At 45.0% G+C, this 23,818-nt stretch overlaps 1 protein-coding gene across 2 annotated transcripts; it reads left to right on the top strand.

Moving 5' to 3' along the window:
- Window positions 1-299: 299 nt before the first annotated feature.
- Window positions 300-22,996, top strand: CLDN18 (claudin 18; the record flags this gene model as incomplete). 2 transcript variants are annotated; one of them, XM_082655161.1, is made up of 5 exons in its annotated part: window positions 300-519; window positions 17,969-18,133; window positions 18,753-18,870; window positions 20,877-20,987; window positions 21,979-22,996. In XM_082655161.1, the coding sequence occupies 5 exons, from the start codon at window positions 300-302 to the stop codon at window positions 22,148-22,150; spliced, it is 786 nt and encodes a 261-aa protein (XP_082511287.1). In that variant the 3' UTR covers window positions 22,151-22,996. The 2 variants fall into 2 exon arrangements, with proteins under 2 accessions (XP_082511287.1, XP_082511286.1); XM_082655160.1 differs by lacking the exon at window positions 300-519 and adding an exon at window positions 9,703-10,009.
- Between the last annotated feature and the right edge of the window lie 822 nt (window positions 22,997-23,818).

Genomic DNA, 23,818 nt, shown 5'->3' with positions numbered 1-23,818 from the left:
ACTCTCCACAGACGGGAGCCTGGCTAATCAGAAAACTCCCTCAAAAGGTAAACAGTGAGTAGAGTGTACATACGGTGGAAAACAAATGGCTCTTGGTACCATGTTATGGAAATTATCTCACTCAGGTAGATAAAGGAGCAGGGTGAGCCCAGGTGGCACTGTTGAATCCCCTCCTTACACGGCCCATTCGTGACGTGTGTGCCAGCCTCTCTGAGAAAACTCCATCCCTACACTCAGTGCTCTCAGAACTGGACTGGCCTCCTGCTGAGTGGCGCTCTGTGTCAACTCTGCACCCCACCATGTCCGTGACCGCCTGCCAGGGCTTGGGGTTTGTGATTTCACTGCTTGGGGTTGCGGGCATCATTGCCGCCACCTGCATGGACCAGTGGAGCACCCAGGATCTGTACAACAACCCGGTGACAGCTGTATTCAACTACCAAGGGCTGTGGCGCTCCTGTGTCCGAGAGAGCTCTGGGTTCACCGAGTGCCGGGGCTACTTCACCCTGCTGGGGCTGCCAGGTAAGGGCTGGTACCTGGCAGGATGTGGGGGAAGACAGAGGTGGACAGGAGACAGTGGCCTCTGTCTGGCGCACCACAAAAGGACCACGGGGGAGGGAGAAGCAAAAGCCTCCACCACCAAGGTAGGAACAGGAGTGCAGGAAACTTAGGGAGAGGAGCTTCCTAGAGCTGGTAGGGCTCCTGTATCCCTAACTGGATGGTACCCAGTTCTCCCCATTGGGCACATTTTTAAATAACTCCTATGCAAGCAATAGCATTGTCTCAATCACCAACAGGAAGAGGACTCAGGAGGCCCAGATCATAGCCACTTCCTTCCTTTAGCCCTAGAGATCTCCCCTCCCTGAGTTGGGGACTGTGAATCTCCTGAACGGAGTTCCATCTCCAGCCCCCCCTGTGCCTGGTCCCAGCTTCCAGGGGACACCTCAGCATGTAGCAGCAACAGAAAGGGAGCAGAGGAAAGGGACAGAGAAAAAGAACTGGGTGCTGCATTTCTCAGGGATGGAGGCGCCAGATACGCCCCTTCTCTGAGTCTCCCGACCTCCAGAACATATTGGTCACATGGAACAAGCTTCAGGGCACTCTCTGCACAGAGGACCCTTGTAGAAAGTGCACTCCACTGTGCGGGGCAAAGGGGTGTGGGTGTGATGTCCAGACTGGCATATTAGCCACACAAGGATTTGTTTTCAAGGATTTGTAGATGGGTCATGTTAACTTGAAGAAATTCAAGTCTCAAGAGTAGAGAATGTTAAAAGTATCTTTCACTCAGGTAACAGAGTAAGACAATGAATACACGTGTCATTTTTATTTCTTAGTTCTTTTTTCCTTCCATAAATATACATCAAAGTCTGGAGAGAGGCATTTCCTAAGGTGGACACAGTAAAGAGGGTCAGAAATAGAACTAGGGCTTCTCCTGCAGGAATTCCCCATTTGGCTGCAGGGTCAAGACTTAGACCCACACAGAAGGTAAGAGGTAAAGACTCAGTGACGCAGTGACTCAGTCTTTTATACATTCCACACCTATGGATGGAGAGCTCACTACGACCTCAGGATTCTGTGGGCCTGGCGCTCCCCCCCCCCCACAAAATGTGAAAGTGCTCTGCGGGCTGGGTATGACAAGGTGACAACGAAGGAGGACAGAAGGCCGGTGCTGCAGTAGATGAGATGAAGATGACCTGCTCAGGAAGAGACCCACCGAGAAGGAAATCCCACAAGTGACCCTTGAAAGGTAGTTAAGAGTTAGAGGGGCAGCATCCCAGGAGGAAAAACAGCATGGGAAAAGGCATGGGGGTGCTTCCACCCAAGTCTGACTTGCGAGAAAATGAAGGAATGACCTTGGCTGGAGAAGAGGGTTTTTACGGAGATGATGATGAAGAGCATCGAATGCCAAGCTAAGAGATGAAGGGCCTGGGTACAAACAGGAGAATGTGAACCAGATCCATGGGTGACCAGCTGCCAATTCAGTGAGGTCTCCCTCCACCAGGGACTGGAGGAAGGCGAGCCACTCCCACATCCCTATGTCCTACTCACCCCTCCTGAGCTTCGGGGCTAACCATCTGCCCTAGGGATTCTCACTCACCTCAAATGCAAAACGCCCCAAATCTCTCAGAGGTCTGGTCCATGGACCTGTGTCCATGCAGAGCTAGAGGCCACGAAGGAGAGAGTCAGCCTGAGGTTGACCTCTCGTGCACAGAGCGCCCACGTGACATCTGAGGAGTCATACGGCTTCACAAAGGGCAAATAACTATGGCAGACCTGGCACTAGCACTTGAGCCGACAACTGCCTTGCAATATTTTGTGTAATCTCTACAAGTCACCCTGTGAACTTGGTGCTATCACTACCACTTTTTTAGAAACAAGGAAGCTGAGCTGGGGTAACTTGCCCAAAGTCACATGCAAATGGAGCCAGGGCTCAGACCTGCCTGCACCTAAGCCCCAGCTTGCAGCCCTAACTGGTAGCCCCAAGGCTCTCAGACACAAAGCAGGAATTCCCAGTGCAAAGACACCTTTCCTATCCTCCCCTCTTGCCTAAGATTGGGGCTGCAGTCTTGGGGAGTGTCCTGGACTAGCAACAGCTGTCAACAACCCCGGTACTTATTTTGCAGGTTAAGAGAGGGAGACTTAGAAGGGCAAAGTGACTTGCCCACGTGCACAGAGCTAAAACTGAGCCAGACTGAAACTGCTCTAGGGCCTTCTCTTAGAAATTTTGTGTGTGTTCATATGTGAAGATCCTGCAACTAGATAGTTCAGAGAAGGATTTTTCAAAGAGAATTTTGTAGGAATCGCTTTTAAAAGAAAGAAATTCTTGCAGCCCCTCAATGTTGATTTCAATTATATTCATTTTAGTGTCACTTTAATATAAACACGTATAACAATAGATTTAAATTCCTAATGCATATAAATCTTATACAAGGACCAAAGCCACACTTGCAAGTGTAATGTAAATACCACTAAAACACTAATAAACACAAACGTCAAAATTCATCTGGTGTTAGGTATACTGTTGGTTTTCGTTTGGAGTTTAACAAGACAGAGACAGCCTCAAGTCCGATTTTGCATTTCACCTTTCTCAATGTTTTGCCTTTAGTATTATTAATGCAGATTCTCTATTCACGTGGGTTTGTTTTACAAAATGGTATTAATAAATTCGAGGTACTCACATGTTACACGTAGGCACCACCCCATCAGAGAATCATCCTCTTGAGTCTGTAGTGATGAGGCATCTGTGACTTGCTGCTTTTTGCAATGGTCTTGTTCATTTGAGGTGAGATTGGGATGTGTAACTACTGAATGTGGCTCTAAGGCTATCAACCCAATTATTTATGGAATTGGGGTGGAATAGTTCTCTGCTGTGTATTTACCACCACTAACTGTTGCAATCGGGTTTATGCAAAGACAGGACAGAATATTGACCATCAGGGCACAGTTGTCTGAGCTCATGGTGCCAGTGCCACAAGGTAGGGAGAAATTCCCCTGACTCCATTTCTATTTGAGCTGGAATGAACCCTTTGTTCAAGTAGCAGCTGAGGCTATCACTTCACTGACCCCTGATATAAACATGATCATAGACACCAAAATGAACCCAAACCGTAAGTGGCTAGCCTGAGGATCTGGAACATACTTGTTTTAACTTCCTTTCCATTGCCATGTAATGGCATGTAATGTAAGCACAGAATATTTTAATTTCCATGGAGAAGCTATATACTCCCAAGAACGCAAACACAGATACTCAGGCTCAGAGGGAAGAAGTCAGGCACAGGCAAACCCTCCAGAGAAATCTGAGCCATAGGACTGGCAGCCAACCTTCCTAGGCAAAGTCTTTTCACCAGAACCATCACTGGCAGCCACCCTGTCCTGGGCTGACCGGGTTTGGACAAGGTCTCCTCTTGGCAGGGATAAGGAAAGGAAGGCAAAGCCTCTGGTCCCCCTACACAGGCAGAAATAATAGGAAATAAACAATAACACAAAATAAATGTGTTAATTAATTAAAATTTGAAATTAAAAAAATTTTTTTTTAAATTTTAAAACCCAGTAACACAGAAATCGTGGCGCTAGAAAGAACGTTTATTTGTTCAACAAACATTTATTGAGCACCTACTATGTCCCAAGCTGTCTGCACACGGGGAACATAGATATCAAAAGGCTCACAAATCTAGAAAGAGAGACAGAGGATGAACAAACCATTGCAATGCAAGGTTTCTCAACCTCGGCACTACTGACAGTTTAGGCCATGTAATTCTTTTTTGTAGGGTACTGTTCTGTATATTATAGGCTATTTAGCAGCATCCTTGGCCTCCATCCACTAGATGGGAGTAGCAGCACCTCTCCCTCCCCAGTTGTGACAACAAAGATGTCTCCAGACATTGCCATGTATCCCCTGGGGCAAAAGCAGCCCCAGTTAAGAATCACTGCAATAAAGCATAGTCAGCAGACATGACGGAAGGGAATTCCTAAAGGAACTGACAGCTGAGCTGAGTTACTAACAAGAAGTATGAGTTACCCAGGAAGATAAAGAGGTAAAGAATTTTCCAGAAAGAGAGGAACATCATTGGAAAAGACACAGTGGCATGAGAGAGTGTAGTGTATTAAGAGAATTAAAATAACTTAGACCTCCTTGTGAGGCAACACAATACAATATGTGTTAAACACTTAGGAATAATATCTTTAAATATTAAGCAAGGATCGCTTCTCGGCCTTTTGGCTAAGATCAAGTGTCAATATTAGGCAAGGATAAAGATGAAAAAAGAGGTTTACTAAGAAAATTTTAAATGTCAATTAAATGGAAATATATACTACAGGTTCCTAGATAGGAATATTATAAAGATGTGAATTTGTTCCTAATTAATGTATAATAATAAATAATATAATTAACTAATTACAAAAATAATAAAATGTATTAAGACCTTACCCTGTGCTAGGCATTGGCTCAAGGAATTAGCATATGTTCATTTATATTTTAAATATAATTTACATGGTTGTATAAATTTACATAAATTACCTTACACTTAACTTTAATTTTCACAACAACACTATGAGGTAAGTAGTGGTATTACCTCCATTTTATAGATAAGGAAACTGAAGCACAAAAAGGCTGTAGAATTTGCCCAGTGACACTGTAGTAGTAAGTGGCAGGTGAGAATTCAAACCCAGGAAGAATTTCTGCAGAGCATAAGCTTGTGTGGATAATATTACAAGAATTCTAATCAAAATGCTAGTAAGAGTTTTCCTTTGGGAACTTGACAAAGTGGTTATCTATAAGAAGAAAGTAGATGAAATTAACTTTTAAATGTTTTTTTTAAGAATAATACAAAAGTAAAGAGCTAACTCGGCCAGATATTCAACCAAATTCTAAAGCTGTGATAATTAAAAGGGTGCTTCGGCCCAAAGATGGACAGAAGGTCAATGGAACAAAGTCTAAAATTAGAAAGACATATACGTGAATTTAATATAGATAGAGGAGGTTTTACAAAGCATGGGGAGAGGGAAGGTTATTCAGTGAGTGCTGTAAAAATTATTGATTAACTTTTTTTGAGGGAAAAAAAGAATCATAGACTATAAACCAAAATAGATTCCAGATTAATTAAATGTAAAGATACATAAAATACTTTTAAACTTTCTATAATTCTAATATCATTTCTAAATGGAAATTAAATTCCTAAGCATAGAAAAGAACAGTCATTTTACTACATCATTCAACAGATTTTTATTAAGCACGTATTATTATGCACCATGTACTGTGAACCTATAAATGGAACATATAAATAAAATATAAATGGAATACGCTGTATTTTTTCTAGAACCATGAAAAACACTAAAAAGGAAATAATCGATGTGAAAAGATCTTTTTAGTAATCATAGCAATATATTAAGATCCTTAACAAATAAATAATTCATATAAATTGGTAGAAAAATGCTAAAATTCCAGCAAATAAATGAGGAAGAAGTACAAACTGACAACTCAAGAAAAGGGAAAAACAAAGGCTCCATAAATATTTGTTTAAAAACTATAGTTTCAAACTCATTAGTAATCAAAGTAATGCAAATCAAAACAAGTGATCGTGTGTAACTTACCAAATTCACAGTGTAGGTAAGGGTACGATGAGGCAAGATCTTTCAAATACTGCTGCTAGGAATAAAATTCATAGAAAAAAAAATCTGCTTCTACATAAGAAAGATTTTTTAAAACCTCACACCCTTTGACATCTTAATTCCTCTCTTAGGAATCTGTCCTAAAAGAGTAATCAGAAATGCTAGCAAAGAGTTATGTGAAAAATGTTCATCATAACATTGTTTTTCATACAAAAAAAAAAAAAACTGGGGAAGGGATATAATCTAACTATATAAGAATAGATGCTGTTTTAGTGAATAGTAGTACTTCTATTAATGGGATATTAATATACTAAATTAAATATATTAAACAATGTATGCAATCAAGTGAAAAGCACAAAACATGAAATCGTATAATCTCTTAATCATGTAAAAATATATACAGAGAATGGATTAAAAAGAAAGTATGCCAGATATTTTGTCTAGGATTTAAAACTGTAAGATTTTTTTAAATTTTCCCTACTTCTAAATTTTCTATTTTGAGCACCAAAAGGTAGAGTCAGGAATTAAGAATATAAAGTGTGTTAACGGTTTAAAAGAAAAAAATCAATAGATGTATCAATCATTTGTCTTGCTAATAATACTAATTTTACTCCTCCTATATTCCTAGCTATGATATTTTATATTGCTATTTGACCACTATTTTGCCTAATTGCCATAGATGGTGTTATATTAATATTCCTAAAATGAGATAAAGAAAAGGTAGGGGAAATGTTTTCTCCAATGTCAGTAAAATAATACAAGCTCCTGGAAATTTACAACCTGAAATGCCACCACCAGAACCAAATTTAAAGTTGAATATAGGGACGATTCCCCCTAAGAAGTCAGCAAAAATTTTTGCTCTATTTTAAAGGTGATTAAACAAAGTTGTAACAACCTCATTATTGTTAAACACATACCGTGAATTATTACCATTATTATTATATACTATTATAATCAGACCACAAACTATCACTATCGTTAGAGATACATTTAATATATTTTAACAAAGCCTGTTGCCATGAACAAGAAAGCCAGATGTTCCTCTGCGGACCCCCATTCACTCTTTGGCAGTGACAGCTAAAGCAGTGGTCCACTCATTTTGGAGCACAGAAAACTCACCAGGAAGTGAAAAATCCCATCTTTCACATGTTTTAAAGCATGTTAGTACTTATTTCATATTTTAAAAAGCGTATAGACTTAGAATTTCTCTCTACTCGTTCAGTATTCTGCCTGGGTAGAGGGAACTTTAGTTTATCCTTTAAACTTAACTTTTCCTTCCTCCAAAAACATAAAGCCACTGTCGCCATTTCAAGCAAGAAAGAAAGCTTAATTCCTTATTACCTGAATAACTTTGTTTTTTCTGTCCTGAAATTTTGCATAAAAACATTTGCATAGGAGAGTGGGTGGGGAAACCTCCATGAATCAGAATAGATAACTATAATAACTTTTTCGTTTTAATGTTTCCATTTTCAATCTACTGTTCTGGTGGTATTGTAGTCAATGTGTGGGGAGGGGGTAGACAGATGTCATAAAATGAACAACTGGAAACCAAACTCTTACAGATCTCTTTGTGGATAAAAAGCCTGCCTCTTAGTTGAAAAAAGAGTAAAATGAGCTCTGTCCACAGACACAGTGGCAGAATCATTCCTGACTTACTCCAACATTTTCCAGTTGAATCGGTCGATCCCTGTCCACAAGCAGAGAACAGTCACTTCTTCTAGCTGCCTTCTACCTACATTTCAGACTTGGCCTTGTAGCTCAGTTCAGGGGATACAGAGCCACGACTTGACTTTAGTCATGTAACTCTTGCCTGCTCTCGTCTTCTGGGTTTCCTGACTCATTCTTTTTCCTCTACAAACACTGATCACAGAACCTAAAGCAAGGTGTGCGGTTGAGGGGAGCATTGTCTCCATTCAAATCAGAGGGGAGACCTTGCATATTTGCTTTCTGTGTTTACTGGGAATAAAGCCGTGGGAGTGGTGGCTGGGTGCACCCAAGATAACATTGAAATGTCCAGATGCACAGGCCTGTTTCCGGGAGAACCTGTCTGCAGGCTAGAGATTGGGGCATGGGTGTGTGGGGCTGTGTATCAGGGCCCTGACATCCAGATTTGGGGAAAGTCTCATTAAAATGTGTCTGAATTCGGAGGCCAGACACACACCACCTACGGGAAGCAGCAGGTCCATCAGTTCCCTAACATAATTCTAAAATCAAATTATGTAGACAAAACGCCATGGCTGATCTCCAGCCAAGTCTCTCTTTTGTGTGACTATATAATCCTGATATTTTGACCAACTGTAGTGAAAACCGCTTTTGCAAAATGTAGAAGGTGACAGTGTGTGAGACCTGAATGGGCTCTGAAGTGTTCTAGTTTAATCTGTCCATGTTACAGATGAAAAAACTGTGACCCACAGAGGTTGAGCCATTTGTTCCAAATCACACAGCACACGGCGTGTTAGGGACAGTGTCAGGAGCAGATGCTAGGCCTCTCAGTAACCAGGTCAGGGTCTCTGGCCCAGCCTGCCCTGTTCCCTCCTCCTGGCCTTTGTGGAACTTCCATGTCTGCATGCCACGTGGTCTTCACGTGGTTCTTGCAACAGGAGTGAAAGGGTGAGATGGCCGTCAATACAATGCCCTGCTTCTTCTCATCCCAGTTCCAATATCAGTGGACCGAGAGCCTATCTCTAGGATTTGGCTTCCTGTTCTCAAAAGAGGGGACAACTCTGCCTGCCTCTGCCACTCCATATGGAAACAGAGAAGGAGCCCCAGATTGGAAGTTGAGATGGGAGCTCCACCTTTGTCATCTTTAAAGTAGCTGTGGGGGCTTCCCTGGTGGTGCAGTGGTTGAGAGTCCGCCTGCCGATGCAGGGGACACGGGTTCCTGTCCTGGTCCGGGAATATCCCACATGCCGCGGAGCGGCTGGGCCCGTGAGCCATGGCCGCTGAGCCTGCGCGTCCGGAGCCTGTGCTTCGCAACGGGAGAGGCCGCAACAGTGAGAGGCCCGCGTACCGCAAAAAAAAAAAAAAAAAAAAAAAAAAAAAAAGTAGCTGTGGCTCAAGGCACTTGGGCAAGTTTCTTAACCTGTTTGTAGGTCGCTTGACTCACAGCCCCCCCAAAAAAAATATGGGTGGGAAATAATAATACCTGCCCCACCCATTTCTGTAAGATCAAAATGGAACTGTCAGTGAAACGTGGTTTTAGTCGTGAGGAGAAAATGTTAACATCTGGTGTAAGAGGAGATTCCTGGAGCCTTTTTTTTTTAAGTGAGGTCAGGCGAAGTGGTTTCCTGTGATGAGCAGAGCCTAAAGGAAGGGCTTTTTTTTTTTGGTGGTGGTGCGGGGCGGGGGGGTGGGGGGGGTGGGGGGGGTCTCAGCTGCGCTTCTTCCCCAGAGGGTGGCGCCCTCTGGGCAGAGCCCGAGCCAGGATGGGGCGGGGGTGCACTCAGACTGCCTCGCCCTTAAACCAGCTGGGCCTTCGCGGTGCAGCGGGACAAGTGCCTCTTGGGGCTGCTTCCCTAACAAATGAAAAAATAATGCCCTTGAACCAAGAGTGAAACTGAACTATCTAAGGAAAACACTGTGAGCAAACACTAAGGGCTGAGGGAAACCATCTAATCAGAGCAGCTCCCCAGGAGCACAGCAGGACGAAGGAGGCAGCTGGGTGGGAGGACGGTGACCCAAGCCATGTCCACCACCACATGTCAAGTGGTGGGCTTCCTGCTGTCCATGCTGGGCCTGGCCGGCTGCATCACTGCCACGGTGATGGACACGTGGAGCACCCAGGACCTGTACGACAACCCTGTCACCGCCGTGTTCCAGTACGAAGGGCTCTGGCGCAGCTGCGTGCAGCAGAGCTCCGGCTTCACCCAGTGCCGGCCCTACTTCACCATCCTGGGCCTGCCAGGTAGGCGAGGGCACAGGTGAGGCAGGGAAGGGCCTGCTTCTCTCACCGCAGCCAGGAGGGACTGGTGAGATGCGCGCAGGGCATGACCCTTGCAGCACGGGCTTCGGATCGGAGGTGTGAATAAGAGGAGAAGTTGACCCGGTGTCAAAGAGGGCTATAGTCGTAGCGGTGAATATCGGAGACTTCGTACTCAGGTCAAAGGAATTGCTAGTAAGGAAGCAAGTCTTGAAAAGAATGGGTCTATTGTGAGGACAAGCTCATGGTACTAGAATAGACAATGTTTCTCAAGGAGAAAAGTAATCGTGTGCATGTATGTGCATTGCTCTTGCCTGCACACACATGGGAGTAGGTAGGATGGTGAATATTTTCTTCCAGTCCAAAAAGTTTATTGGGAGCTAATATCATTTCATTATCAATTCAATTAATTTTTCCTTTGAAAAGCTGGAGTTCTCTGTAGGTGCCAGAAAGTATACATTGCCATTAAACTATAAATATATTTTCTCTGCATTTGTGTTGAGAGGTTCTGGTCTGCACTCCTAAAAAACAATGCATGTCAAAATATAATTATAGAACTGTAATGATATTATAATAATTTCAGAATATAAGTATAATTATAAATGTGACATCGTTTCACCCCTGAAGATAAAATCAGCTAAATCCCTGTTTCTCATACAGATAATTATTTCAAATAGGAATCACAGGAACTTTGCATTCTAGATATTATGGAAGCTCTACTTGCATTTGTTTTTTAAAGCAAAAAGAAGTAAAAGGTCAGGCTGATCAGTGGCTCTAAGGAGCGGCCCAGATGTGAGTTTGGTGAGGAAAGGAAAGCAGGGCTGGGTTTTGCCTCTCTGAAACAAACACTTTGTGGACAGGTAGAGGGGAATAAGTTTTCACAAAACTGTTAGGAGCCTGTGAAGCCCTTGAAATTGAATTGTAAAGAGCAATTCAATTAATTCATCTCCATGTGTAGAAAGAAATAGAAGGTGGGTGGCAGAGTGGAAGAATTGGGGTATTGACTCCATTTTTAGAAGCCACTTGTGTTGCAGGACAGACCCATCCCTGACTGAGACCTGCTTAGAGAATCAAGGGTGGTAGAACCTGGCCGGAGGGAAGGAAACCCTGGAGGAGGGATGATGCTATAGCGCGAGGGCAAAGGTCAGAAGGGAGGAGATGTGAGACCGTGGATTGTTGAGTTGCTAGCTAATTTTAACTATTAAATGAAAAAATAAGATTGACCTTATGTTGAAAATTAAGGCATGACATTCCATGACTTCAGCTCATTAACCCAGGGCCCCATCACCTGTTATCAATCTCTTGCTCATTCTGTATTTTTCTACACATGGGGCTCCCGAATACCCCCACTCCCCTAAATGGCCAGACCCCATCGCTGCCACTCTCATGGTCTTTCCTGTTCTATCGAGGGATCCCATCCTCCCTGAGCCCTCCCAGAACCTCTCCTCATCTCCCCACCTCTCTGCAGAACAAGATCCCCTCCCTCCCTCCCTCCCGCCCAAGGCCGACCTCTCCACCCCGGCTCTGAAGGCCCCACGCCCTCCTGTCTGGCCGTCACCGCTGCTCAGCCCCTCTCCTTTCTGCCTCTTTCATCTTCCCTCCTCTCTTATGCTCATATCCTCCTTTACTGGAAAACCTTCTCTTGATGCGGATCATCGTCAATTTCTGTCTCTCCCCGGCTCACTGACAATCAAATTAAAAGGCTCAATTTTTCTACCACCCCTCACTCTTAACCTCTGGTTTCTATCCTTCATCTCTTTAGAGTGTTTTCTGCTTTGATTGTGACAGAAGGTCGGGCAGAATCTTCCAGTCACCAACTTCCAGTTCTCACCTCTCATCTCCCTGGATATTTCAAGACCTAACCAGCTTCCATGGTTCCCCACTCCCAGCTTAATTAGGTGCAGACATGACAGCCTGACACCCACACCCTCCTGCATTGCTCACCTCCCTTCCCTGACCCATCTCTTACCAGCCCTTTGCCCACAGCCTAAGGTTTTCCCTGTCCATTTACTAGGCCTTGGGCTTGGTCCTGGATACCCACTGCCCCTACTGCCCAAATGTCCCCCCCTTACACCCCAACTGCTACCTGCACAAATCTTCCCATATGTGAGGTCCAGCTCAATACCATCTCCTCCCTGAAGCCCCCTCACATCCCCAAATGAAAAAGGATCCCACAGATCTCTGTACCACTCCCGACAACTGCTCACAAATCTGAAACTCTGAAAAGCTCCAGGCAGCCTTCACAGAGGGGGACCCCAGCCCTGCCGGTCTGCATCGGGGAAACAGGATCCCACCAAAATCCAGGAAAGACATTTCTTGGGACTGAGTGTGTGGGAGAGGAGATACTTTAAATCGTTGATCATGTATGGCCTTGGAGAACAGTGTGGATTTAAGAATAGCCAGTCCTCAAGGCAGCAGGAGTGACTACAGTGTCAACTGGCATCCTGAAATATTGTGAATAAGAGGAGATCTTCCCCCCTACCTTGGTCCAGGCCTTTCTCTTCCTCCTCTTCCCAAGTCTTCTTCCATTCCTGCCCTTCACACTCTCTCACCCATGGCTTTCAAATTCTCAACTATATTAATCACCATGTGAGAGGATTCAGGTTTGTACACGGTTAACACAAATCAAAGCCATGTCAGGTTGGAGAGAGATAACTGCTTTTTTTCAAATTGTTTTATTGTTTTAAATTAATTTTTATACAATTTTTAAAGCTTACTTTCCAGTTACAGTTATTATCAAATGTTGGCTACATTCCCCGTGTTGTTCAATACATCCCTGTAGCCTAGATTACACCCGATAGTTTGTATCTCCCACTCCCACACCCCTATATTGCCCCTCCCCCGCTCCCCCCTGGTAACCACTAGTTTGTTCTCTATGGAGAGATAACTTCTTTTTAGGGAAGGGGAAGAAACTAAAACTTACTGAGGCTGGCTTAGTTCCATGCTGGGGCCAAGCAGCATCTGATCCTCACAACACTTCTTTGCAAGAAATATCTCTATCCCACTCCAGAGTTGAGGAGACTTGGCTTCCGTGAGGTTAAAAGACTTGCCTAATGACACTCACCTGGTATCATGAAGTCTGCAGGTTTTCATGAGATACCCAGGACCTCCATATCAGTTCCCTGGGATCTCTAGAGAATCAAAGCCTTCCCACCTTGTTCTGAAGGGCTTTCCCTCTGAGGTCTGGCCTTAGACTTCCTTCCTCTGGGATCCCCTCCTTTGGGCTCCTCCACCAGCCATTCCTGCCTTCAATCTGAAGCCAAGCTGTGCCTGAAGATATGGGTCCTCCCCCTCCCACCCCAACAAAGGCCCCATTTCCAGTCTTTGGCACTTTGTGACTTGCGGTCTCATCAGCCCCACCCACACCCCCTAGCCAGCTTAGTGATGTCAGCCACTGGGAACTCTTTCCTCTCAACTCCCCATTCTGAGCACCTCCTCCGAAGCCCTCTTGAGGGCTGTTTTCCCAGATTATTCCTTGCAATTTTATGTCACTGAACAATTAAATGAAAATCCCTAGGGATCAAGGCAAAACATTAACATTTCTTTAGAAGTTTCCCCAGGAGAGGCTAAGGTACAGCCAGGATTGGGAACCACGCCTTGCCTGTCAGTTCATAGCTACTTTGGGGGAATAAGATATATTGCAACGGTGGGGGGTGGGGGCGGAAACTGAGTTCCCATTTTTCTGTTTGCTTCTGTCAGCCCTGAATCCTGCCCACCTTTCAGGTCTGATAATACGTCTTTGTTCATTGGAAAGAATGCTGTAGTCACACCTTTGGTGCAGGGAATCAGTCTATAGAACCCGTTGACTCACCTGTTATCAGCTGATAAGCCTATGCCCCTTGCTCAGAATATCAAATAAGAGACAGAGAGGCTAAAAGAGAAATCTTACCTCCTTTGGAAGCAGTTCCTCTGGTGACTTATCCATGGAGACGGATTAGTATTCCAGGTGGTAGAATCTTCCAGATGGAAAGGAAGTTCGGGTCACCACCATGCATCCCCATGGTCATTACTAGACATAGGGGGGTTCCAGCAATGAGTAGTGAAGAACATTTCCCCTCGCTTCCTGACAGCTGCCCCCATCACAGCTCCCACCCTCAGAAGAACACCCACAAGGGGTCTCCAAAGCAAGGAAGATCTTGGTTCATCCATCCAGGTCCAGAGTTGTGGCTTTGACAGTGGCCCCGCAAGATTTAAGACAGTGTGTCTTTGCCCAACCACAGGCTAAAAGAAAGTGGTAATCTAACCCTAACCCTAGAAGGAGATTCTAAAAAATAAAAAGGAGCTCAGGGTCAGGGTGGACCCCTGGTTCAAAGCAGGTACCAGTGTTCATCAGAAATCCAGAGATCAAGAGAGAGCAGTAAAGAATGAGGTCTTGTCATGCATACCTGACCCAGCAAAGGCAAGAGGGCATCTGAGAGCCTGAGGCAAAGGCTGTCTTTGCAAAGGCAAAGACAGGCTGGCTACGGCTTCGGTACCCAAAGAATCCTGTGGCACACACAGCAGCAGCTGCTCTCCACATCAGGCAAGCCCGGTGCTTTCACCTCCCACCAGCTGGCATCACCATCCCTTCTAATCCAGCAATGTCAGGGAAGACCACATACTTCAGCCACAGCCATAGCACATACATGGTATGTTTTCAGGAACAAATAGTAGAACCACTCAGTTAAAGAGATTCAGTGACCCCATCCTTGCCAACAGTCCAGGATGAGTAAAATTTTGCATAGAATGAGGAAGGGATATTTTTTATCCTACTTGGTTAATATTGTTTATTTGGCTGGTTGATTGGTTGATTGGTTGGTTGGTTGGTTGGTTGGGTTTTAGTTGTTTTAACCAGATGCCTTGCCAGGTGCTTCTCAAAAGGGATAAAGGATTTTGTTCTCTGAATGGCTTAAGGCTTAAAATATCAGAACAAGAGCAGTTTTTAAAACCTTTAACAGGTTCCTGAGTAGATTCGAAGTTCATAAGAGGCCCATGAGGACAAGACGGAAGGAAAGTCAAAGTCCCTTCCTCCTCTCATAGGTCCAGTTTTCTGGTAGCAAAATGCAAAAATAGAAGAGCCCTGAGGGTATTTCCTGAAGTCTGGGGCTGCCCCACAAATGTCCTCTCCACAGCTGTCCTGAACCACAGCCTTAGAGTTTAATTGTGTGTGTGAAAGAGAGCTAGAACCACACGATGAGTGACTGTCAGAAAGGGGTTCTATTATGATTTCTTAGCCAAGGTACTCCCAAGGTGAAAAGAAATTTGAGGTTCAGGATTTCCAGTGAAAATATAATCTTTCCAGGTTGTAAGCTGCTTGAAGACAGAGATTATTTCTCATGAAATTTTATTCTTCCTACAGCATCTGGCAAAGGGCTTTGCAGAGAATTTGAGCTTAAGAATACATGATGGATGAATGAATGGATGAATGAATGAATTCATAGATGAGCGCATGAATCTGTTAATGTTTGACTATGAAAGTATACCAACGTGTGCTGGATGAATACACAAAGGTATAAATAAATACACAAGTAGATGTCACATGCCTGCATTTGTTAATGAGGGAATGGATGAGGTGTTTGTTCCCAGTATGTGTGGGGTCAACAAAGCCATTGGGCAAGGCTTTGGAAAACAGAGGTGACACACTAGAGTCCTCCTATATTAAGGAGTGGATCCAGAGGCCACTCTTAAGCCCTCATGAGTTCTTTTCACCTTATTGGGGCCACCGTGGCTCTAGCATCAGGAAACTGCAAGCCCAAGACGCTAATGTTCAGCAATTCTTCTAGGAATGAATGGTCAGATCCTGGAAGATTGATCCACACCGTACACCAACACATCTACCCCCAGAATATAGTGGTTAATAGGACCAAGACTGAGGATGGATGCTTATAGAAATCTCTTCCCAGCAGGGAAGCAAAGTTAAAAGCAGAAGTTTCTTTAGGGAGAAGAGAATCAGAATTAAGTGAATGGAAGTCAATGGCACAGAGCTAGAGTAGCTGGTTACCATTGTCTCACTATCTGATGAGCAAGTTGCCGGGGCCTCCATTCCTCAGACACTGCAGAAGGCTCTTTAATGAACTGATCTACCTCTCCTGTTTTCAATATCTTTCATTGATTTCCAATTCTTCCATCATGACAAATTGCTTTATGATACACACGTTAGAGTGAATAAGCAGGCAGCTCCCCTGATATCGGCCATATTTGAGATGACATCTTCCCTAAGAGACTGGAGAGAATTCCTCCCAGGGCTCCCTTGTCTTGAGAGTCACATTTATAAATAATCTCCTGGGACAGGCAATTCCCTGAGATGACTTTTGGAGAATATTCCTCTATACATTCTTAGCATCCATTTCAGAGGATGACATTTTATGGTCTAGTCTCCAAGTTTGAAGGATACATTCTGTTAGGAGCTTACAGACCCCCATACCTTGCTGGCAGCCAGAACTCTACCTGTTTTTCCAGGATAAAGGACCTCAGAGCAATGTATTGTGATGGGAAAATAACCATTTTGAAACAGTTCCAGGTTTGACCCCCAGCTCTGCCTTTCCCTTGATATGTGTCTTTGGGCAGTTATTTAACCTCTGAGTCTCAATTTCTTCAATCATAAAATAGAGATAATAATACTACCTACATTGCAAGGGAGTTTTTATATGGATTCAATCTCTTAACGTTGAAAAGTCCCTAATAGCTTTCAATTAAAAGTAGAAGTTGGCGGGCTTCCCTGGTGGCGCAGTGGTTGAGAGTCTGCCTGCCGATGCAGGGGACACAGGTTTGAGCCCCGGTCCAGGAAGATCTCACATGCCGCGGAGCGGCTGGGCCCGTGAGCCATGGCCGCTGAGCCTGCGCGTCCGGAGCCTGTGCTCCGCAATGGGAGAGGCCACAACAGTGAGAGGCTCCGCGTACCGGAAAAAAAAAGTAGCAGTTGGCTATGACAACTAGAATAGGACAGAGCTCTCTGCTTTGCTTCACATGGTTCTTCAGTTCTGCTCTACCAGAACTACCCACACTAGTGGCCTTTCCCTCTGGAAGACACAAGAACTAATTTATCTTCCTTTTGTAAAATTAATTATGCTTGTGGTGGACATGTTTAATGACTTTCTTTCCCCACTTTGGCATAAGCTCCATGAGGGCAGAGACCATATCCGACCTGTTACTCACGGTCATCCCCATGCCTAGTCATGCAGGCTCAGTAAAAAACTGTTGGGATGAGTCACTGCACCTTAAGGACGCACTAGAAACCTCTTTGGAAATATCTGGAGGGGAGGCCACTGCAGGCGAGTCCCAGCAGGATGTACAGCGTCCATTGATTCCTGGAAAGGGAACTGCTGATAAACTGTGGTTGTGCTGAAAGGCCTGAGATTGATATAATCGTCAAACCTACAGCTCACCACGACCTTAGTAGTCTCTTTGGGAAGAGGCAACAATACAGTGCCCCTGGTATACCACCTAGTGACCTTGCTTCATTATAGGCTGTGAGTATTGAGCTTTCTGGAAGTGGACACAACCCTATGAAGCACTGAGTTCCTATGGAAAGACTAGAGAAGAAAGATGTTTGGGTTAGAAGTCAAAGCAACACAGTTTTACTGTAAGCTCTATCAATAATTTTTCATGGCACCTCAGTCAAGCCATTTCCCCCTTCTTGGACCCCAGGTTATCAAGCTTTAAAATGAGGACATGAAGTAGCTAAATTCCCTTGGCCCTCCCAGCTCCAACAGTTCATAATTTTCTCATTCTATAGACTCCTGCGTGCATGTCTTTCATCAATCAGGGGAGTGTAAGCGATGGTTTTGCGTTTTTCACCATTTCATATCCCCTGAGGATGATAAGGTTCCCAGTTTATGGACTTGCCTTTTCTCAGCAGTTTGGTGCTGGTTGGCTGTAGTTGTTTGGTTGTATTACACCAGAGCCTACTCAATCACGCTGAGGTGGTCTTACTTGTCTGCTTGTGTCTTGCCCCTCGCCCCGCAGCCATGCTGCAGGCAGTGCGAGCCCTGATGATTGTGGGCATCGTCCTGAGCATCATTGGCCTCCTGGTGTCCATCTTCGCCCTCAAGTGCATCCGCATTGGCGGCATGGATGACTCTGCCAAAGCCAAAATGACACTGACCTCCGGGATCATGTTCATTATCTCAGGTAAACAAGGAGCCTGGGGTTCCCTCTCTCACATGCGCATCCAGGAATGTCAAAGCAAAATCATTCTGGCAGAGGACAGGGCTTCTCCCTAGTGAGCGTGGTTTGAACATGGATCAGAGCTTAACACGCTGGGATTCAAGATCTGGGATTAAGGTTCACTTACACTCTACAGAATTATCGTGAGTGCTGGTGTCCCTCTTAGCTGCCACCCTCGCCTCATTATGAGAGATTCTCAACTCTAGGTAGACATGTGACTCAATCCCTAAAGGCATTATTTTGGTGAGACTTTAGAAAATAATTTTAAGGGAAAAGTCCTTGACATCATCAAAGAACCAGGCCCAAAATATTTGTACTACTGACCCCTGGTCCCAAGATGGAAAATCTCTTTCTGCGCACGTACAAATCCTTCCTCAACTGGAGAGATAAAAGAGTGTAGGCACCTAGCACAGGGTCTGACTCACAGTGGGAATTCAATAATCGATGCTTGGATTGACCATCCTGTTATAGGAATAGCATATTCTGCAGCCTGCTCCTCTAAACTCGTTTAAACATACATTGCCTCACAAACAATGTGATCCATTTAAAGCTGACTCCGGAGTTTTCTTTTCCTTGCCCACAGGTCTCTGTGCAATCGCTGGAGTGTCTGTATTTGCCAACATGCTGGTGACTAACTTCTGGATGTCCACAGCTAACATGTACACCAGCATGGGTGGGATGGTGCAGACCGTCCAGACCAGGTAACCCCCTGATCTAGTCTCAGTATTCCGTGGTGAACATTGTTGTAAAAATCCGATTAAACACGTATGCCTAATGTGACTGTCAGCGCCTGAAATAGCAAAAATTTATCAGAGGCAACCATGCCATATCATAAATCAACAATGATCTGTAAATTCATAAGCTTCATTTCAGTGAAATATCCTTGGCGATATGACTTGAGGCTGATCTGACATTTGCATTGAAATACAGCGACAGTTCACAGTATTTATCTACCACTCTGACACAGGCCCCATTGTGGTGGCAATGAAACAGGCACTGCTAACCCAAGCCTGTAAATGAGCGTCACCCCCACATCTCCAGTCCATGACGGGAACCCAGCTAGGGACAGGGCAAAGCTGGAATCGAAATGAGGGAGGTGCGGTACAGATGAGAAAAGTAATGTTTCTTCCTTGTACGGCTGCTCTTTCTCTCATTCATTCATTCATTCATTCTACAAATGTATCGAACATACAAGCACTCTTCTGAGGTCTGGGGATAACGACAAGGTCCTCGTTCTCACGGAGGTCACGGTCTAGTGGAGGGAGATGAAACCTCACTGTAATTTGGTGTCGGAAGCAGAGTAGAACTTTTCAAAGATGGAAGAGCAATTCCAATACCTATATTCATTTAGCCACTTCAAAGGGACGTATTTCATAGCAAGAAGCAGCAGCAAATTCCTGAAGGAGAAAGATCTTGTTCTGGGAGAGCAATGTAAATATTATACCTAAGTGACCCGTCATCTCTGGAGTGGATACACTTGGTATTTCTCTAGCAGCACCATCATGGGAGACAGATGAGCGTGAGCATGTGATAAATCCATTACTCTCTGGCTCCCTGGAACTCCACTCGCCACCCATGTTCCTGCTTTATTTCAAGAATAGGAAAAAATGTGATCCCCATAAGCTGCCCTCATCCTCCTTTACCATCCCCTCATAGTCTCTTGACTACAAGGGCTACTTAGAAGCATGTTGATCAACTCGTCCTGTTTCCAGGGATTTTCCCAGTTTTAGCACTGATAGTCCCAGATCCTGGGAAACTTCTCTGTCACAGGCACATCAGGATGGTTGGTCACCCTACTTTGAAGAGCTCGCCTTGACCGCAGTATCTGGGTGCCTGGTGTCACTGCCCCTGCCTGAGGAGTCACCCACCTGCCTGGCACCCAGCGCTAATGCCCGCCATCACTCTCTTACACCATCTCCTTAGAACATTCCCGTGTCCCTTGGGCAGGCAACTTCAGAGATTTTGTTCTCAGACAATTCTGTTTTGATGTAATTGAGTCCCATTGGAGGCAACCCTCCAAGGGGAAGGGCGCCAGCCTTGGTGGACTGGAATTCAGTGTGGACTGGAACAGAAGCACCATGAGGGTGGGGTCTATGTCTGTTTTGTTCATCCCTTTGTCCCAGTGCCTGGCAGTGCCAGGCACATAGTAGGAGCTCAATAAATACTTGTTGAACAAATGAGTAAAGAAATGAATGAAAGAATGACTGATCTCTTCACATTAGGTCTTTCTAAACTTAATGCTCCTACCGGCATGGATGGTTACCAGGGTTACTTGAGTTAGAGATTTATCCACAGTAAGAACCCAAGAGACCAAAATTCCTTCTGAAATAATAACTTGAGACTGATTCCCTAATCTCTCAAACTTCTCTTACCAAACCTTCAAGACACTTACCTTTGCCAATAGGGAGGGAGGGGGATTTCCTGAGATGTTTCTCTGAAATTAGAAGTTTACAATTAATTCTATGCCTGAGTGATGCTAGGGGCCTAAGAATCCCACAGCTTTCTTGCTGAGTAGCTTCAGTCCCAATTCTATTCTCCAGGACACCTGATTCAGTTGACTGCGACCCAAAGGGCTGTGTTCAGGAGCGGGCTGGGATAGATGTAGAATCCCAAAGTGGGGACAGAGAGGATGGGCATGGCCAGGTTCACTGGGTAGAGCCCGGGGAGTTGAGCCAACCACATTCACAGCCACCGTCTCCCCACCCAGGTACACCTTTGGTGCGGCTCTGTTTGTCGGCTGGGTCGCTGGAGGCCTCACGCTAATTGGGGGTGTGCTGATGTGCATCACGTGCCGGGGCCTGACGCCCGAGGAAACCAAGTGAGTCTCCCCGTCCCAATGCAATCCGATGTTTTATCCGAGTCCATTTTAACATATCATTTGCAGGCAGAATGATCAGTATAGGTACACGGAAGAACTCTACTGACAAGAGGATCGTGAAGCTTATCTTTTACGAGGAGACCTAAACACGAGAACAGGCCTATTTCAGCCTGAGCAGATTTAGAAAGGATGCTATTGAAGGAAAAACCCAGCCCTCTAGGTTCCCCCCACCCCCGCCCCGACTCCAGTATTCTGTAACTCAATGGTCCTCAGCTGGGAGCAATTTTACCCACCTCCCACCCCCACCCCCCCTGCCCTGGTCCCTAGGAGATATTGGGCAACATCTGAAGACTCCTGATGGTTACAGCTTTGGGGTGGAAGGGTTGGGTGATCCTGGAATCTGGTGCTAAATATCCTACAGAGCACAGGACAGGCCCCTACAGCAAAGAAGTATCCGTTCCAAAATGTTAGTAGCACCGCCGCTGAGAATGCCTGTTGTGCCTCTGTAACTGGGCCTGGGGTTGGGAGACCTGGATCCCAGTCAGGTGCTCCTGTTCACCAGCCCCGTGACCTCTAGCCAGTCATTTGCCCTCTCTGAGCCTCTGTTACCTCATCCACATACTAAGCAGATTAGGGGAGATGGGTTGCATGTAAATACCTCCCAGCTCACAAATTCTGTGATTCTTTGGCATGACCATGTTCACCTGGACATCATTTCTGGTTCCGCTTCATCTTAATTGATGAACAGAGGGAACTCACTAGTCACTAACCCCCCAGCTCTAATACAAAGCAAGAAATTCTGCTCTACCACAGAGGCTGAAAAGCCAGTGTCCCAAAGCCCAGGGAAGCAACTGTCTCAGTTTGCCGAGGACTAAGGGTTTCCTGGGACACTGGACTTTCAGTGCTAAAAGTCAGACATCCTAGGGAAAATGAGTAGTTTGTCCTCCTACCAAATACATCTATGATCATAGAATATTTCTTTTGCTTTCAGCTACAAAGCCGTCTCTTATCACGCCTCGGGCCACAATGTTGCCTACAGGCCTGGAGGCTTCAAAGCCAGTACTGTCTTTGAGTCCAACACCAAAAACAAGAAGATATACGATGGGGGTGCCCGCACAGAAGATGAGGGACAATCTCATCCTTCCAAGTACGACTACGTGTAGCCCTCCAAGACACCTCGGCAGGAGCAGAAGAAATCCCCCAACTAGAGCTCACCCCAAAACAAGGACATTTTACCTTGATTTCTAATTGTTTTTGACTCACAGTTGGAAGTTAGAAAGCCTTGGTTTCACCTGTGGTGAGGCCAGATGGTCTTGGACACCGGCCTCTGTCTCTAAATGTTCCATCACGAAACAGCTGAGTTAGCAGATGTGCCTTAGAGACTATAGCCCACATTTTCCAATCCTCCAATCCTTTTCCAATCTTTCCAATCCTTCCAATCCTTTTCTTTTTTTTAACATAACCTTTTTAATCTGATGATAGAATGTGGTTTGAATTCCTATCAATCACTTAGATAATTTAGGCAGACTCTCCCTCCTCCTTCTAGCCAATGGCCCATTGATGATCTATTTCCCAACTCATCCCCCAGAACAATTATGAAAGGAAAAACAGAGTCAATCAAAAGACATCATTTTCTGCTATTCGATTTTTGCCCCTTCCCCCCACCCCCGCCCTAACTTGGCTACTAATAACACCGATTGAAGGAAAGTTAGTAGGGAAAAATATTTATCGTATCTGCAGCTCATTATCTCAGTTTTCTTACACTATGATCTTGAACGTTACTTGGACCGAAGTGATTTCAGTTTGACGAAACCAACCTTTTCCACTTCTGCTAACATCTGCTAATTCTAGCTGGACTCCCCACTGCAGGTCCTCTTTCTGCCACAGGCCAGAAACTGTCCTCAGAGGAATGAGAAAAGAATTTTTTTCTTTTTTCTTTTTTTTTTTTGGTAATCTAAATATATTTGGTTCTAAATATACTTAGAATAAATAATGTATTAGTGAAATGATATACTGTCTCTGTGAATCAGCCTCACCACTGCACATGAATAGAAGAAAATGAAACAAATAATTGCTCTGATGTTGCATTGTACTTTGTAAAATCACATTTAAGGCCAAATTTCATGAAATGCTCACTGATCCTATTTCTTTCCCTTTGAGGTCTCCTGGGCTCTGATTATAGATGATAGAATCAGTGTAATCCATGTAAAAACCAAATAATGGAACACAGCAGGTCCTAGGAAGTGAGTTGAAACTGGTTCTTTTTTTAAAAAGTGATGAGCCTGAATGTAATATTTCCAAGTGACAGGTGTCCACACTTCCATGGCTGCAGGCCGCTAAGAGTTGAGGGTAGCACTTACTTGGCACTGTGGTCACCTTGTGACACTGAAAGCTGGTCCCTTCACTAAATTCATCTTGAGTGGTTGGACCGTTGGATGTTCGAGAACTCTCTGCAGCCACACGCCTTCCTTGTGTGCATCACTACTGCCAAAAGCCTAACCTCCTTCTTCCAGGCCACCAGAATCCCATCCCAGCACGAGAGCCAGAATAGGCCCCCCCCAGGAAACTGAGGTAAGGCCAATCTCTCAAAACTACCTACTCAGGGAACAGCGCTGGCACTGGGGGAATCTGATCATTGGGTTATTCTTTGGAGGAAAAAAGTCCTCAGGCCAATAGTGCATATGAAAGTGGCCTCCAAGGAGATGGGTGAATATTCATAGGGGTCTTCAGGCTGTAAAGACTACTTGGGCGGGGGTGGGGGGGGTGGGGGGGGTGGGGGGGGTGGGGGGGGCGGGGGGGCGGGGAAACCAGATCATGGCCCATTAAACAGA

The sequence above is a fragment of the Grampus griseus genome (genome assembly GCF_964374135.1).
Source record: "Grampus griseus genome assembly, chromosome: 5".
NCBI classification, from domain to species: domain Eukaryota; kingdom Metazoa; phylum Chordata; class Mammalia; order Artiodactyla; family Delphinidae; genus Grampus; species Grampus griseus.
The sequence above is the reverse complement of the archived record's forward strand: the minus strand, read 5'-3'. Positions and strand labels throughout refer to the sequence as shown.